General features: G+C 33.1%; 6 protein-coding genes across 6 annotated transcripts, besides 3 other annotated features; 4 read left to right on the top strand and 2 right to left on the bottom strand.

Annotated features, from left to right (window-relative positions):
- Positions 1 to 8,220: part of a mobile genetic element that runs on past the window's edge.
- On the bottom strand, positions 6 to 1,016 carry TVAGG3_0881250 (keratin-associated protein family; the record flags this gene model as incomplete). The annotated part of the gene is made up of 1 exon (XM_051250449.1): positions 6 to 1,016. The coding sequence occupies one exon, from the start codon at positions 1,014 to 1,016 to the stop codon at positions 6 to 8; it is 1,011 nt and encodes a 336-aa protein (XP_051085924.1).
- Positions 3,565 to 3,777, top strand: TVAGG3_0881260 (uncharacterized protein; the record flags this gene model as incomplete). Its single annotated transcript, XM_051250450.1, has 1 exon — positions 3,565 to 3,777. The coding sequence occupies one exon, from the start codon at positions 3,565 to 3,567 to the stop codon at positions 3,775 to 3,777; it is 213 nt and encodes a 70-aa protein (XP_051085925.1).
- Positions 6,048 to 6,794, top strand: TVAGG3_0881270 (uncharacterized protein; the record flags this gene model as incomplete). Its single annotated transcript, XM_001303128.2, has 1 exon — positions 6,048 to 6,794. A coding segment is annotated over one exon (747 nt), but the record flags the coding sequence as incomplete, so codon positions are not given.
- TVAGG3_0881280 (protein of unknown function, DUF4107 family) lies at positions 7,020 to 7,547 on the top strand (the record flags this gene model as incomplete). Its single annotated transcript, XM_001303127.2, has 1 exon — positions 7,020 to 7,547. One exon carries the CDS (start codon positions 7,020 to 7,022, stop codon positions 7,545 to 7,547), a length of 528 nt encoding a protein of 175 aa, XP_001303128.2.
- Positions 8,221 to 9,170: 950 nt separating the features above from the next.
- TVAGG3_0881290 (SLEI family protein family) lies at positions 9,171 to 10,166 on the bottom strand (the record flags this gene model as incomplete). The annotated part of the gene is made up of 1 exon (XM_001289219.2): positions 9,171 to 10,166. One exon carries the CDS (start codon positions 10,164 to 10,166, stop codon positions 9,171 to 9,173), a length of 996 nt encoding a protein of 331 aa, XP_001289220.2.
- A 1,397-nt stretch (positions 10,167 to 11,563) lies between these two features.
- Positions 11,564 to 11,600: a mobile genetic element.
- A 1,286-nt stretch (positions 11,601 to 12,886) lies between these two features.
- On the top strand, positions 12,887 to 13,771 carry TVAGG3_0881310 (DNA/RNA polymerases family; the record flags this gene model as incomplete). Its single annotated transcript, XM_051250451.1, has 1 exon — positions 12,887 to 13,771. The coding sequence occupies one exon, from the start codon at positions 12,887 to 12,889 to the stop codon at positions 13,769 to 13,771; it is 885 nt and encodes a 294-aa protein (XP_051085926.1).
- A 257-nt stretch (positions 13,772 to 14,028) lies between these two features.
- Positions 14,029 to 15,298: part of a mobile genetic element that runs on past the window's edge.

The following is a 15,298-nucleotide window of genomic DNA, read 5'->3' on the forward strand; positions in this document are numbered from 1 at the left end:
CGCGTTCATTGAACTCTATACCATGCGAATACAGTCACAAATGGTGGCATATAATCTGCACCCGAGCCTGTTGGATTTGTTGTGAAAGTGTGTGAATGATTTCCTCCTGGTTCAGTTGGTCGAAAAATCTTTTTTGCTGCATTGTTATAAGATGGAGATAAAACATCATGACCGGCTTCATACTCTGAGTTGTATAATGGGTGGTCTCTTAATGAGTGGCTATGGTCGCCAGAAAAGTTTGTCGTTCCTGTATGAGTGTGCGGTGGAAGGTTTGCTTCTTTAATTTTCTTCGAACCTCCTGTTTGCTTTGAAGAGTTAGCACAGTATAAGAATTTATCTACAATCTGTTCCCACGTACCAAAACCTAAAACACTTGCTGGATTTGTTGAATTCATTGATGTATAAATAGAGCCTATAGGATATATGGTTTCAAGAATCTGAGTCTTCATTGTTTGAAGTTCATGTTTAACATTTATAAATCCTTTGCCATCTACAATATTTATATTGTTTGTTATTAAACCATTAGGAAAAGTAGGAGGATAAATTCTTTGTTCTTGTACAGTTGCACCGTTTCTTCCTGTTTTTGTTACTATTTCGATGCATGCTTTAATTTCGTTAATCTTGATTGTTTGAAATTCTTCATGTGTATGGTTCTTGTCGGCTTTTCCATTAAGCGCAGCATTTACTTCCGACTTCTTTGCATAATTTTCATCTACATAAGTTTTGTCAGCTTTCTTATCTAACATTGCTGGTAGTTCGTATGCTTCAAAGTTTCTGGCATGACCTTCAATGTTCATACATCTGTTATCTAAATTGTTTAGTGTATCTTTTACGCTTGTACTTGGATTCTCTAAAGGTGCACTTGAACCCAAATCATAGTTCAATATTATGTCGTCTGCTCTAACAGTAGTGAAGGATTTATGTGTATGTTCTTTGTCAGCTTTACTATTTAATGTAGCTTGAAGTTCATTTATATCGGAGATATTGTGTTTATGAGATTTCAAAACTTTGTTCATTGCTTCGAGTTCAACTTTGTCAGCTTTACTTTTAATAGCATCTTCAAACGTTATTTTTGCCTTAACTCTCAAAGTAAATCTTGGTTCAACTAATACACCGTTAACAAAGAAATAGAGGCATAAATTTCACGTTATAACCAAATGCTTCTGGTGCTTTACCATGTCATACTGTACAGTACAGCTTATGTCATAACCTTTAGCACGAATGTATTTATATCTTCTTTCATTAACATTTTTTGTCTTCGCTTCATCACTTCGTGTTAAATATCCATGGTAGTCCGTTATAATCTGTTCGTCTGAAGTTATATAATGAACATGGTTTTTATCTGCTTTTTGTGAAAGAAGTTCAACAACTTTTGCTTCACTTATGTTACCAGTGTCACTTTCATTTATTTTTGTCAGCATTGCGTTCAAAACTTCATAAAGACTAACTACTTCTTTTGGTTCTTGAAACAATGAGTCAAAAGTCTTTCTTAACATTACATCTTCAACTGTTATGACTGAGTCAATACCTTTCTCTTTTATTGTCTTAGCTAACTGACCTAAAACAACGAACATATAGTCTAAAATATTATCTTCAGTGTTAAACACTATACAGTTTTCACGAATTGTTGTGTTTGTTGCTGTTAAAACTTCTTTAAACTCAGGATATATATTCAGTAGATTTTCAACAATTGTTTGAACCACTTGTCCTCCTTCATCTAAATCTCTTGCTGCCATTAAAGGATGTAAATTAATTGGTTCAATAATTCCGAGACGAGGGTTGTAAGCAAGTCCGTCGAACATATTTTTACGTTTGAGTGCCCAGTTAGTTAGTTTCTTTGTATTATATGTTACTTTACCCCATAAATTTTTGAGACCGTCAAAGAAACTTCCTGTATTTCCATGTAATTTAGCAAACTCAACATAAAACTTCATGCTATCTATGCCACCAAGAAAAGCCCAGAGTGCATCTATCTCACTTTGCATGGTTATAAGAGATGCAGTTGTTACACCTGATGAAAATAAAGTAAACAACCACCCTAACCAACTCTTACCTGCTCCACTTTGTTCTACTTTCACAAAATCACTGATATGACTTTTTAAGTATTCTTTCGTAAGTAATGTGTCTCCAGGTGTAACGTCTCTAACGATATTATCTCCGTCAAAAGTCAATGTTCTAACTTGTGTCCGTGCAGCCTTTATTTTAAGGCATGCATAGTCTGGTGTTTGAGGAGCAGAAGGCTCGATGTATGTAATTTTAAAGAAATCGTCATAATTTTTCTTAAAGGTTTCATATGTTGTTTTGAATGTATTGAACCTCATTATTATATCAAGAAGTTTTGTCAATGAGTCAGCAATTGCTTCATCTACTGTTGACGTTTTGAGTTTTATTTCTGCTGAGTCGTTTATGAATGGTACTTGACATTGAGTTGTATATGGGTCAAATCCTGTAGGACCCAAATGAAGCAAGTAGTCTAAAATATCACGAACAGACTTTGAGACAGTGTTGTCGTTCTTCATGACGATTTCACCATTTACAATGAATGGCATAGTACATGAAGTTATTTGTGGGTCAAAACCAGAAGGATTGAAATGAAGCATATAGTTCAGCGCCTCATACACTGACTTATACACTGTTTCATTATTTTTTGACACAATTTCACTATTTACAATGAATGGCATTGTCGAAGGAGTTGTTTTTTGTATCGAACCCTGAAGGATTGAAGTTAAGAATGCTTTCAAGAGCTTCATATACAGACCTATAAACAGTTGTGTCGTTCTTCATGACAACTTCACCATTTACAATGAATGGCATAGTACATGGAGTTAAAATAGGGTCAAACTTTTCATAGTCCTTCCATGTTATATATTTCTCAGTATTTCCATCAGAAATAACAATATATTTGTCAGTAAGTGTGAGAGAGTATTGACCAAAATATAAACGTTTAGCTCTGTCAGCTTCATACGCATATGCAGCTATACTCATATTTTAATGAGAATAAAATGTTGTTCTATTTGCAAAGTACAGACCCAAACGAATACGGGACAGTAAAGCTACAAACAAACTTAGGTCTACAGAATGAGGCGCTTGCATTCAGAATGGTTGACTTCAATACTATCGCTTCATTCGTTATAACAGATGAAACAGATTTCATGGAGATTGAAATAGATGGAAAGAAGCATGAAATAAGATTTCACAATAATGTAGAATATAAGATGGAAACATTAGCTGGAGTGTTAAATGCTCTCATAAATACTACAATAAACAAGGATAACGAAAAAACTTAATGAATGTTAAACTTATTGCAGGAGTTTTGAAGTTCAGTTATGTGAAGGAGTTTAAGATACCAGAATGAGTCATAGAGTACAACTTCTTTTGGGTGCATACCATATGACATTTCCTTTGAAAAGTGTTGACAAAACGATTGAGATGAAATCTGTTCCATAAGTATGTTATGGTAATTGTTTATACATTGAGTCTAAAATAGCTAATGTCACAGGCATTTCAGGAGTTAATAGTAAAGGTTCAGTAGAATATAAATCCTTCTGTTATGAAGTAAATTCAATGTTCATTCCAAACGTTCCTGTCATAGCAACTCATTTAGGTAAATGGGTTCGCATTAGTCCTCATAATTTGAAAGACATGCAATTCAGACTTGTTGACTTTCAAGGAGAGCCTGTAGAACCGAAGGCACCAGTGCGAATGACTGTTGAAGTTGACTTTTTAGAAAATATTAAATGCAACAGCTTACAAGAGAACTCAGAGCTAAAAATATAAAGTATGAATGTTATGTATTAGGTCATGAACTTTGGTTGTTGCTGTTTGATGAAACAAATGAATTAGTTATGTCAGTCAAGAGAACATAAAAATATTGTGTTAGTGAACACTGCGCCAAGTCAATAAGATTAGGTTTGCATTATGAAGATGAGTTCGATACTGTTGAAGAAGTTTTGGATAGATACTATAAGTTGCTTTAATTTACTAAAACATATTTCAAGCAAAGTTTATATTCTGTTGAAAGTTTTGTATACTCGTTCGAATATTTATACTTAAACTCAACTCCTGTAGTTCCTGGTGTTTCAATGATGCGGATGTTACCTATTTTCATGAATAGTGGAGTTTGACCACAGCATTCGATTTCAGGGTCGAGATAGTCAATGACACATTGTTTCCCTGTTATTCGTGATATAGCATTTTCAAGGTCCTCCTTTGTTAGAATTATTTGTTCTTGCTTATAAGATTTGTCAAAAGCTTCTTATCGTCTTTGAGTAAGATAGTTTGATATAACTGAAGAAGGTAATGGTCTACGTTATCTGAAGGATTTGTTTGAAAATTTGTGTAAGGATTGTCGTTGGCTTCTCTTGAAAGAATTTGGTCCAGTGGTGATACTCTAACTTAACATCTGATGTAGCGTTAGCGTTTGAAGCTGAGTTTTAAATTCACCGACTTAAGTTCTGGTTCTTTTTCTTTCAAACACTCTGAACTATAGTTCTTTATGACAATATTGTTTGTCGTTCGTGAGTCAACATTTGATGTTGGTTCAATTGGAACATTAACGGCACCAGCTAAGATGGATTTGCTTCTCATTTCATATAGAATAAAAACCTTTTATATGTATGAAATGAACAATATACTCGACAAGGGTTTGAATGTAAAGCTAACAAATGAAAAATATTGTTGAATTCACTGAGACAGGAGCTGTGTATAAAGATGAGAACTACTGAACAAAAGAGCTAAGGAAGAAGCAGGAACATGAACAAAGGGTGGAAGCCTATAAAAATTTATGTCAATGATGGCTCAGGAGGTTCAAACATAAAGTATGCAGAAAGTTATAGAGTTTATGCTCTCAAAGGTGAAAAGCCTTCATTTAAGAACAGCTATTCTAACGCATATCCTCAAAAGCTAACGGATGGGGAAGTGGATGATATGAATGACAGCAAAAATATTAACAGAAATGGCGACAGAGATGCATGGAATTTGTTTACCATCAGTCAACTGAAGGTTAAACTTTAAAACAATGTTGGTCGTTCCCATGGAATATTTTGACTTTAATGGTATTAGTCATGATATGAATCTCAAGGTATGAACGAGGAGAGATGAGAGACTTATATGCTTCCCAAATTTCTTCAAAAGGTAATATTATACCTGACTGTTTCCAAATGAGTTCAATGTCATAGCGTGAGAAACCTTGAAAGATAACGAAGTCAGTTATGAGACGTTTTATGTTTAAAGCTAAAAACCTCCATGTTTGCATAAGTATTGCTACAGTTAAGTGGTAATGTCTGACTTTAGTAATGATGTTAGCTAATGGTGAGTCTGGTTTTGACACTAAACCTTTTCCGGCGAAGTCGTCGCAAACGAGCAGAGTGTTTGAAGGATACTTTTTGAAGGGGTATTTTGAAAGTTTTGACAGAATGTAGTTTGTAAGTCGTTTCATATCGTAAACTCCTGAGTACTGACGTAAGTGGTGTTTGTCAATAATTCTTTCCATCTCCTCAGAAGTCTTTTGCATTCCTGACTGTATAAATTCAACGATGGCATAATATTTCCTCTTACGTCGAATGTAACGTTGAAGAAATTCAATGAGTTCACTGTCTGGAACTTTAACGACAGAGGCTTGAACTTTTGACATAAATGTTTTCGCTGTTGAGTCCATAGAGTCTGAAGTTGCTGATATAATGATTTGGTCATAATATGAATCTTGACCTAAACGTTCTGTTATGAGTATATGACGAATGAGGTTAAATGTCTTACCTGAACCCATCTTTCCACAATAGAAATAAACGCCATTTGAACAGAACTCATAATCCTTACTGAAAGGAAGAATAAGAGAAGAGTTAAGTTTGTCTGTAGTTTCATTCATGTCTTCATCTACGTCATGTATTAAATGCTTCATTTTATCTCCATTAAAAATGCAAGTCAGAAATATTCAGAACATAGCACCGAGTCTAACTGACAAGAGTATAAAGATATACTATGAACACGTTATGATGAAACCAACCAAAATTCAAGAAAGTCAGTATACTTATGAATATCCAAGACACTGGGTAGAGTATGTAGGAGGTGAGAAAGCTATTGAAATCAGACAGGTTCGAAGTATTCCAGCAGGAAGAACAATATTATTGAAGAACTTTAATGTTTTGAGATATAATGATGAAACAAAGAAGCAAGATAGTTTCCCTGTTGCTGTGTATGTGAACCTAGACACAGGAGATGACATGAAAGTTTTTAACACAAAGCTTCAAACGGTAGTGAGAGAACAACTGACTGCGGAAGGGCATCCATTACCTTCAGAAGTTACCATAGCATATAATTTTGAAACAAACTCAATAGATTTTAAAGTCATCTCTGCAAAGAAGTCAGGTTTTACATTTAATGAAGCAGATGTATATTCGAATGAAAACTTCAAAGCTATTGCATGGTTAGATAATGACGATTGTTTTAAGAAAATATTTAAATACAGTGACTCAACGATGTCAATAGATGACCTTCGTGGAATGTTACCATCGACGTTTACAGTAGAAGGTTCAGCAGGATTGCTTACAAGATTGTCAATTGGTGGTATTTGGTCTCGTGAAAACATTGTTATAAAATCCAGTATAAGTGAATTTGCTGAAGAATCTATATTATGTCTTTCAAACTACATGTATTCGCCGCCGAAGCATTATAGTATAACAAACTTTGTCAGTAAGTTTAACATAAGACTTGTCGAACCTTCTTCAATGAAAGATGTTGTGCTACCTAAAGACGGAAAGGATGGACTCATTATTGAGATGATTTTAATAGCATATTAAATGAGCTTGTTCTTGAAGGTCATTCATGATGAAATAACTGTTGTAGAAGATGTTAGCAATTGTTCAGATATTTTGAAGCGTATAGATGATATAAGAAATAAGTTAGATAGACCGCAAAGCGGTGAGGGCGAAGCCCGTGAGAACGCTTATGTTTCATTGACTTTCTCCAGTAACGAGAACTTTTATGAGATAATATTGAAGAGAGATGATTTTAATATGGTGTAAATGGTAGCTTGGGCAGCTTTAGGCGCAATGGGAACAAAAGCATTAGCATTTGGAACAAAAGCACTTGGAGCTTATGACGCAGTAAATAAAATGAGTGGAGGAAGGGTTTCGAAGACATTAGATGCAAATAAAGGAAAGATTGGAGGCTGGGTTGCAAAGAAGTTAAGATTAAATAAAATAGGGCTCATAAATAAAGCATCCAATTTGGTTGCGACTGAGTCAGAAAATGCTTTAGGAAAGGACGATGAGTTTGCAAAACACGCAAAAGACTTTAATGACCAGATGAAAGGTGAAACAATGCATTTAAATAGAGTCGATGGAACTAAAGAAAATGTTTCTTCTCCACCAGTAGTTCTTCCGTATGGTCCCTATGGAATGTATGGAAACCCTTACGAAAGACCATTTGACCCATTGACTGGTGGAAGTAATTGGTATCATTACGGACGAAGAAGAAAGATAGTCAAGTTGGAGACGGACGTAAAGAAAGCAACTAAAAAGAAACCAAGGAAGAGAGTTATAAAGCAATGAATTCAACAGGGTGAAAAAAACAGGTGAAAAAAGAGGTGAGATCTTACCACTTCACCTAAATTTATTTTTGTGCTATGTTTTCATACGTGTGAGGGTGGTGATATCATTAATTTTTAAGTTTATTTTTTATTTTACTGAAAATTTTTATTTGGATGTAAATGACAGAACAAAAGCAACTCATACAAATCGAAAAATATAACAAACATACATTTAAACATTTATTCTTCCTTCCTGAGCATAACATGTTCTTTCAAATACATCCGAGACCAGTTGACTTTTCATTGACTGTGTATAAAGATAGAAATAGTTATATCATTAAACCATATGATGACGAAGGTAAGTTATGTAAATTGTACGTTAAGAAGTTAGAGAAAGTTTATGACTTCAAGTATGACTACAATAGGGTTAACACTGATGATGAAGATATTGAGGAAAATTTATGAGAACATTAGTGAAGTCGTTAGTGAGAACGATAGTGAGAACGTTTATTTTTTTACATTAGTGAGTTCGTTAGTGAAGTGAAGTGGGTGGTGGTTTTGTAAATATTTAAGGTTAGGTTAGTGTTGTCGTTTGTGTTGTAAAATATACGTTACCGGTTTCGTAAAGTGTCAAAACCGTTAAGTGGTGTACGGAGGCGCGCAGTGCCACAGTACCCAACTTAACCATACTAACTTTTGTTGAAGAGAGGAAGCACCTTGATGAAGAGAGGAAGCATCTTGATGAAGAGAGGAAGTACTTTGAAGAAGAGAGGAAGCATATTGATGAAGAGAGGAAGCATCTTGATCAAGAGAGGAAGTACTTTGTTGAAGAGAGGAAGCATCTTGATCAAGAGAGGAAGTACTTTGTTGAAGAGAGGAAGCATCTTGATGAAGAGAGGAAGCATCTTGATGAAGAGAGGAAGTACTTTGAAGAAGAGAGGAAGCATCTTGATGAAGAGAGGAAGTACTTTGAAGAAGAGAGGAAGCATCTTGATCAAGAGAGGAAGCATCTTGATCAAGAGAGGAAGTACTTTGAAGAAGAGAGGAAGCATCTTGATCAAGAGAGGAAGCATCTTGATGAAGAGAGGAAGCATCTTGATGAAGAGAGGAAGTACTTTGAAGAAGAGAGGAAGCATATTGATGAAGAGAGGAAGCACCTTGATGAAGAGAGGAAGCACCTTGATGAAGAGAGGAAGTACTTTGAAGAAGAGAGGAAGCATCTGGATCAAGAGAGGAAGCATCTTGATCAAGAGAGGAAGTACTTTGAAGAAGAGAGGAAGCATATTGATGAAGAGAGGAAGCATCTTGATGAAGAGAGGAAGTACTTTGAAGAAGAGAGGAAGCATCTTGATCAAGAGAGGAAGTACTTTGATGAAGAGAGGAAGCATCTTGATGAAGAGAGGAAGTACTTTGAAGAAGAGAGGAAGCATATTGATGAAGAGAGGAAGCATCTTGATCAAGAGAGGAAGTACTTTGTTGAAGAGAGGAAGCATCTTGATCAAGAGAGGAAGTACTTTGAAGAAGAGAGGAAGCATCTTGATGAAGAGAGGAAGTACTTTGAAGAAGAGAGGAAGCATCTTGATCAAGAGAGGAAGCATCTTGATCAAGAGAGGAAGTACTTTGAAGAAGAGAGGAAGCATCTTGATCAAGAGAGGAGCATCTTGATGAAGAGAGGAAGCATCTTGATGAAGAGAGGAAGTACTTTGAAGAAGAGAGGAAGCATATTGATGAAGAGAGGAAGCACCTTGATGAAGAGAGGAAGCACCTTGATGAAGAGAGGAAGTACTTTGAAGAAGAGAGGAAGCATCTGGATCAAGAGAGGAAGCATCTTGATCAAGAGAGGAAGTACTTTGAAGAAGAGAGGAAGCATATTGATGAAGAGAGGAAGCATCTTGATGAAGAGAGGAAGTACTTTGAAGAAGAGAGGAAGCATCTTGATCAAGAGAGGAAGTACTTTGATGAAGAGAGGAAGCATCTTGATGAAGAGAGGAAGTACTTTGAAGAAGAGAGGAAGCATATTGATGAAGAGAGGAAGCATCTTGATCAAGAGAGGAAGTACTTTGTTGAAGAGAGGAAGCATCTTGATCAAGAGAGGAAGTACTTTGTTGAAGAGAGGAAGCATCTTGATGAAGAGAGGAAGCATATTGATGAAGAGAGGAAGCATCTTGATGAAGAGAGGAAGTACTTTGAAGAAGAGAGGAAGCATATTGATGAAGAGAGGAAGCATCTTGATCAAGAGAGGAAGTACTTTGTTGAAGAGAGGAAGCATCTTGATCAAGAGAGGAAGCACCTTGATGAAGAGAGGAAGCATCTTGATGAAGAGAGGAAGCATATTGATGAAGAGAGGAAGCATCTTGATCAAGAGAGGAAGTACTTTGATGAAGAGAGGAAGCACCTTGATGAAGAGAGGAAGTACTTTGAAGAAGAGAGGAAGCACCTTGATCAAGAGAGGAAGCATCTTGATCAAGAGAGGAAGCTGCATGGTGGAGTGAGGAAGCATCTTGATCAAGAGAGGAAGTATTTTGAAGAAGAGAGGAATCACTTTGTTGAAGAGAGGAAGCATCTTGATCAAGAGAGGAAGCACCTTGATGAAGAGAGGAAGCATCTTGATGAAGAGAGGAAGCGTAAGAACCGATAACATTTACAAAATATTAAATTTATTTTGTAAATTTTCCAAAAGCCTTAGTACCAATGTAATATAAATGCTCCAAAAATACCATCCCTCCTTCCAAAAGCGTAAGAACCGATAACATTTACAAAATATTAAATTTATTTTGTAAATTTTCCAAAAGCCTTAGTACCAATATAATATAAATGCACTAAAAACCCAACTGCCAATAGCATGTATTCAAAAAATGCAATTCAATACAAATTTGATTGCATTTTTTGAGATGGAAGTGTATCTGAATTCACAATTGTAATCCACGAATACACTTCCATCTCATTGATAAGAGGCTAATGTTTTTCTCATTAATAAGGTGCTGTTGGCCTCTATCCATAGCCGAAGTGATATTAACGTATGTTAACGTACAAAGTAAAAACATGTTTTTTCTTTTTAAAATCATTTAGTAATAAGGGTTTCGTTTTGCGAAAAAAACGTACAATACGCAATTTCGCTAAAAAAACATTTAGCTAGCAATTTCGACCTTTGACTCCACTCAAGACGTCACTTTTTTAATTTTGCGGTATCATATTTTTGGAAAATCTTTATGAATATTATATAAAAAGTCTCTTTAATATCTATATTTCATATTTTTATCGATTTTTAAAGTTTTTGCGAAAAGTATTCAATTATTTTTGCTATTTGGTCGGGTAAATGTCAGATTTGCGACATTTTCTGATATGATATTCAGATTCTACGTTGATAATAATGCTTATAGAACCCTCTTGCTATTGTGTCAAAATTGCGAAACCGATAGCAAAAATATCTCGCAATATCAAAATTGAGATATTGAGTGAATTATGCATTATAGAGATTAAAAATCTGATTTGTGAAAACATCTCATCAGTTTCTAGCTAATTCAAAAATCTTTACTATCTTATTCGATTAAAATGAAAAGGGAATAGTTTCATTATGCTTTAAATGACAGCCTTATAATATAATCATAGTTTTCGCTCAATATGCAGCATTTTTTTTTCGAAATCTATGGTCAATATCCTAAATACTGATTGCTTTGCATTCAGATCTCTTACATTTTCTATACCCACATCACTATTCATTGCTATTCCTATCTTTTTCATTTTTGTTTGTTTCTCATAATTTCTCAAAAAACATGATAACTTGATATTTGTAAATATCATACTTTATAACGTAAATAAGAACTTGACCTATTAAGAAAAGCAGTAATGAAAAGAAAATCTGAAATTCATAAAAATTACAAGTTTCTGATGACAATTAGCTTAATTAAACCAGGTACAAGATTATATAATTGTATTTTCTATCCAATTATCCATATAATATCTTATCCAGAAAAAATAACTTGATCAATACCAAATGATTTTTTAACTAGTAAATAAAGTATTTTCTTTACACACATGTAATAAACAGAAATTCATCAAAAGTGACATCTCTCAATCTTTTGACATTTGTAAATTCTAAATTGAATGAGAAAAATGAAATAATACTAAGCATAATACAATATTCTAGATTTAATTATAATTAGGGAAAAGTTAGTTTTGAGAGTACTTTTCATAGGCATATAGAATGAAATCTTCTGAAAAATAATATCACATAAACTCATATTATTTTCTAATATATAACTATTTTATATAAAAATCAAATTCAATGATCTTAAAAGCGAAGGATAAACCTCAAAATTTACGAATATAATGAGTGGGAATATAATGCTTATCTATCATAAAACCATATGAAATATCAATTTTTGCTTTACGCCTAATTTTTGACGACAATTAGCAAAAAATGTTAAATGTTAACACTCAGTCCATTTGAATATGAAAAATAAAATTGACTTTGATTAAATGTTTTTATTTATCATGCAATTCTTCTTGCGACCAAAGATTTGAATAAAATTTCAAAAAAATAAGATAGCTTAAAAAATAATATACGGTAGTGTTTACTAATAGATGAATAGTATATAAATTCTATTAAAATGGATTTGATCCAAAAAAATATATAAAATTTGATCATAAATAAAATCGTTTTAAATTACTTCTTCATTTAAATTATAACAATTATTTTTGGTTTTATATTTTTTTGGATCAAATCCATTTTAATAGAATTTATATACTATTCATCTATTAGTAAACACTACCGTATATTATTTTTTAAGCTATCTTATTTTTTGAAATTTTATTCAAATCTTTGGTCGCAAGAAGAATTGCACGATAAATAAAAACATTTAATCAAAGTCAATTTTATTTTTCATATTCAAATGGACTGAGTGTTAACATTTAACATTTTTTGCTAATTGTCGTCAAAAATTAGGCGTAAAGCAAAAATTGATATTTCATATGGTTTTATGATAGATAAGTAAGGGTTTCGTTTTGCTAAAATTGTCACTTTTATAGCATATTTGTTTTTGGATGTTTTGCGAAACCAAAAAAAAACTATGATATACAATGTGTGTGTAAAGAAAATACTTTATTTACTAGTTAAAAAATCATTTGGTATTGATCAAGTAGTAGTATATATGGAAGGGTTGTGTGACTTTTTTTTGTAAACGTAAGAATTCATACGATATTGAACGATTTTGTATCATTTTTTTTAACATATGAAGTAAAAAATGTATGATTCTTACGGTTTTTATTCTTACGTTTTTGAATAAATCAAGATTTAAAAAATGTTCAAATTGTAAGACATTTACTAAAAACACTTGTTTTAATGAATTTGCGAACGAATTTATGAACGAAAGACAAAGGGCTGAATTAGGAGGAAATAAAGGGAAAAGTTTATTTTGCAAGATTTCGCTTAATGGATCATATGGTTACGATGCAATGAATACACAAAATTACACAAAGACTAAAATAATGAATGCACAGAAGGCACGCGTTGCATGTATGCCAAATAAGTTTAAAAACATAAGAGAAATAGGAGAGGATACATATCAAGTGATGCTTAAAGATAGATTTTATAGATGTGATTCATGTTTACAAGAGGCATTCTTCACTTTAGATAATGCTAAATACTGGTATTTGGTTTTCATTTATGATTTTATGTATAAATGCATGAATGTTAATCGTTTTCATTTCATTGAAGGTGATACTGATTCATCTTATTGGGCAATCGCTGGCGATCCAAATCTTCCTAACACTCAAGCATTTCAGGCGATTGTAACCGATAAACAATTTTATGATAAAAACATTTTCAAATTTGCACCATTTGATTTCTTCTGTTTTGATGAGAAATTTAAACCTAAATTAAAGAATAAAGCTGAAGAAAAAGCACATGAGAAGAAGTTATTGGGTTTAGCAATTGAGAAACAAGGTGATAACATGGTTGCTTTATGCCCCAAGTGTTATACATCATTCAACGGTTCAATTGATGGAAGTGATTTTAAAAAGATTGCACAAAAAATGAAAGGTGTTAGTTTACGACAAAATAAACAATTAACACCTAAAAATTATTTGGATATAATAAATGATAAAGTGATATTTGATGGTCAGAATATTAATTTACAACTTAAAAACAGGACGATGACTCGCTTAACAATCGGTAAGACTGCATTAACGGGAGCACACACTAAGGCTGTATGTTGTGAAAATGGATGTTGTATGCCATTTATTTAATAATTTATTTTTTATTTTTAATGAAATGCCACAGAAGAGACAAAAGGAACCGTTAATAATGGTTTTAATTCTTGATCAAAGAGGTGGGCGCCCTTAAAACATTTATTTTATTTTTATATAAATGGGCAATGTAGATTTAAAAATTTTAATTGATGATTTAGTATTTAATCAAAATTTTCTTACTTATTATGAATTAAAAGCATATCTCCAAAAATATGATGAAAATATAACGGGTGATGATATGGATTATTATTATCAAAAAAAAAAAAAAGGTAGTGGGGCTTCCAGGCACTTCGTGCCCTCTAGCCCCGAAGATGTTTAGTATAAATGAAGTTTTTATTCGGAAAATTGTTAGTCTTCTGGTGTGAATTCGGAGGACTCTTCTTCTTCCTCCATTGCTTCTGGGAAGAAGCCTTCTTCTGGGTCGAAAACATTATATAATGTGTCGCTTTTCACAAATTATATATGTTTTCATGTTTTGTTACTTTTCTGTCACTTTTCAGGAAAAAACATTTTTATTATTATATATAAATGAATTTTACAAAACCTCCGTTACCGTTCTTTGGAAATAAGAGTAAATGTAAAGATATTATATTGAGAGAACTTAAGAAACTACCGAATGGTCTAACATTTGTAGATTTGTTCGGTGGAAGTTTCTATATATCCCATTTATGTCATACAATATTTCCAGACTCAAAGATTATATGCAATGACTTCGACAACTATATGGACCGTCTCAAACATGATTACCAGACACAAAACAATATATTGAAAGAGTTAAAAGAAAAGATACCTATAGGTAAGATGGAACGTATACCATTAGATAAGAAAAATATTGTGAGAGAGGTTTTGAAAAAAGCAGAATATATAGACTGGGATAGTATATCTGCTAGACTATTATATAGTGGTTCTATAAGAGTTCATGACATTGAAACACTTATGTCAAAAGTTTTTATATCTTAACTATACAAATGTTTTCAAAGAGGACATAGAAAAATATATTGAGGGTATAGAGTTTGTGAGATGTCATTGGACAGAGTTGTATGAAAAATATAAAGACAAGGAAAATTTTTCTTTATAGTGGACCCGCCGTTCTTAACACATGGATTTTCAATACCAAGTAGACTGGACTTTGAGAGACTCTTAGAAACTTTAGACGTTTTACATAACCATCTATGCTTTTACTTTACATCCGATAAAAGTGGTTTGGAAACCGTTATGAGATGGTTAGAGGACATACATGACTATGAGTTTAGATATGACAAGATAGAATATGAGAGAGGTCCTATAAACCGGAGAAAGTGTCATAACAAGAAATTTTATTAGTAAGTAAATGTGGTTTGAAATAGGACTACTTGTTTTAGGTTTTTTCCATTGTGTCATTTATTTCTTTGACGTGCAGAAAAGTACAGAGAATATGAAAGATGAACCAATGCCTGCAAATGTTCAGTATATGTACTCGTAAGAGATATTTTTATCTAATATTAAATGGACGCACAGAAATTAGCGAATGCACAGCAACCTGGA

Source organism: Trichomonas vaginalis, chromosome VI (genome assembly GCF_026262505.1).
Source record: "Trichomonas vaginalis G3 chromosome VI, whole genome shotgun sequence".
In the NCBI taxonomy this organism is placed as follows: domain Eukaryota; phylum Parabasalia; order Trichomonadida; family Trichomonadidae; genus Trichomonas; species Trichomonas vaginalis.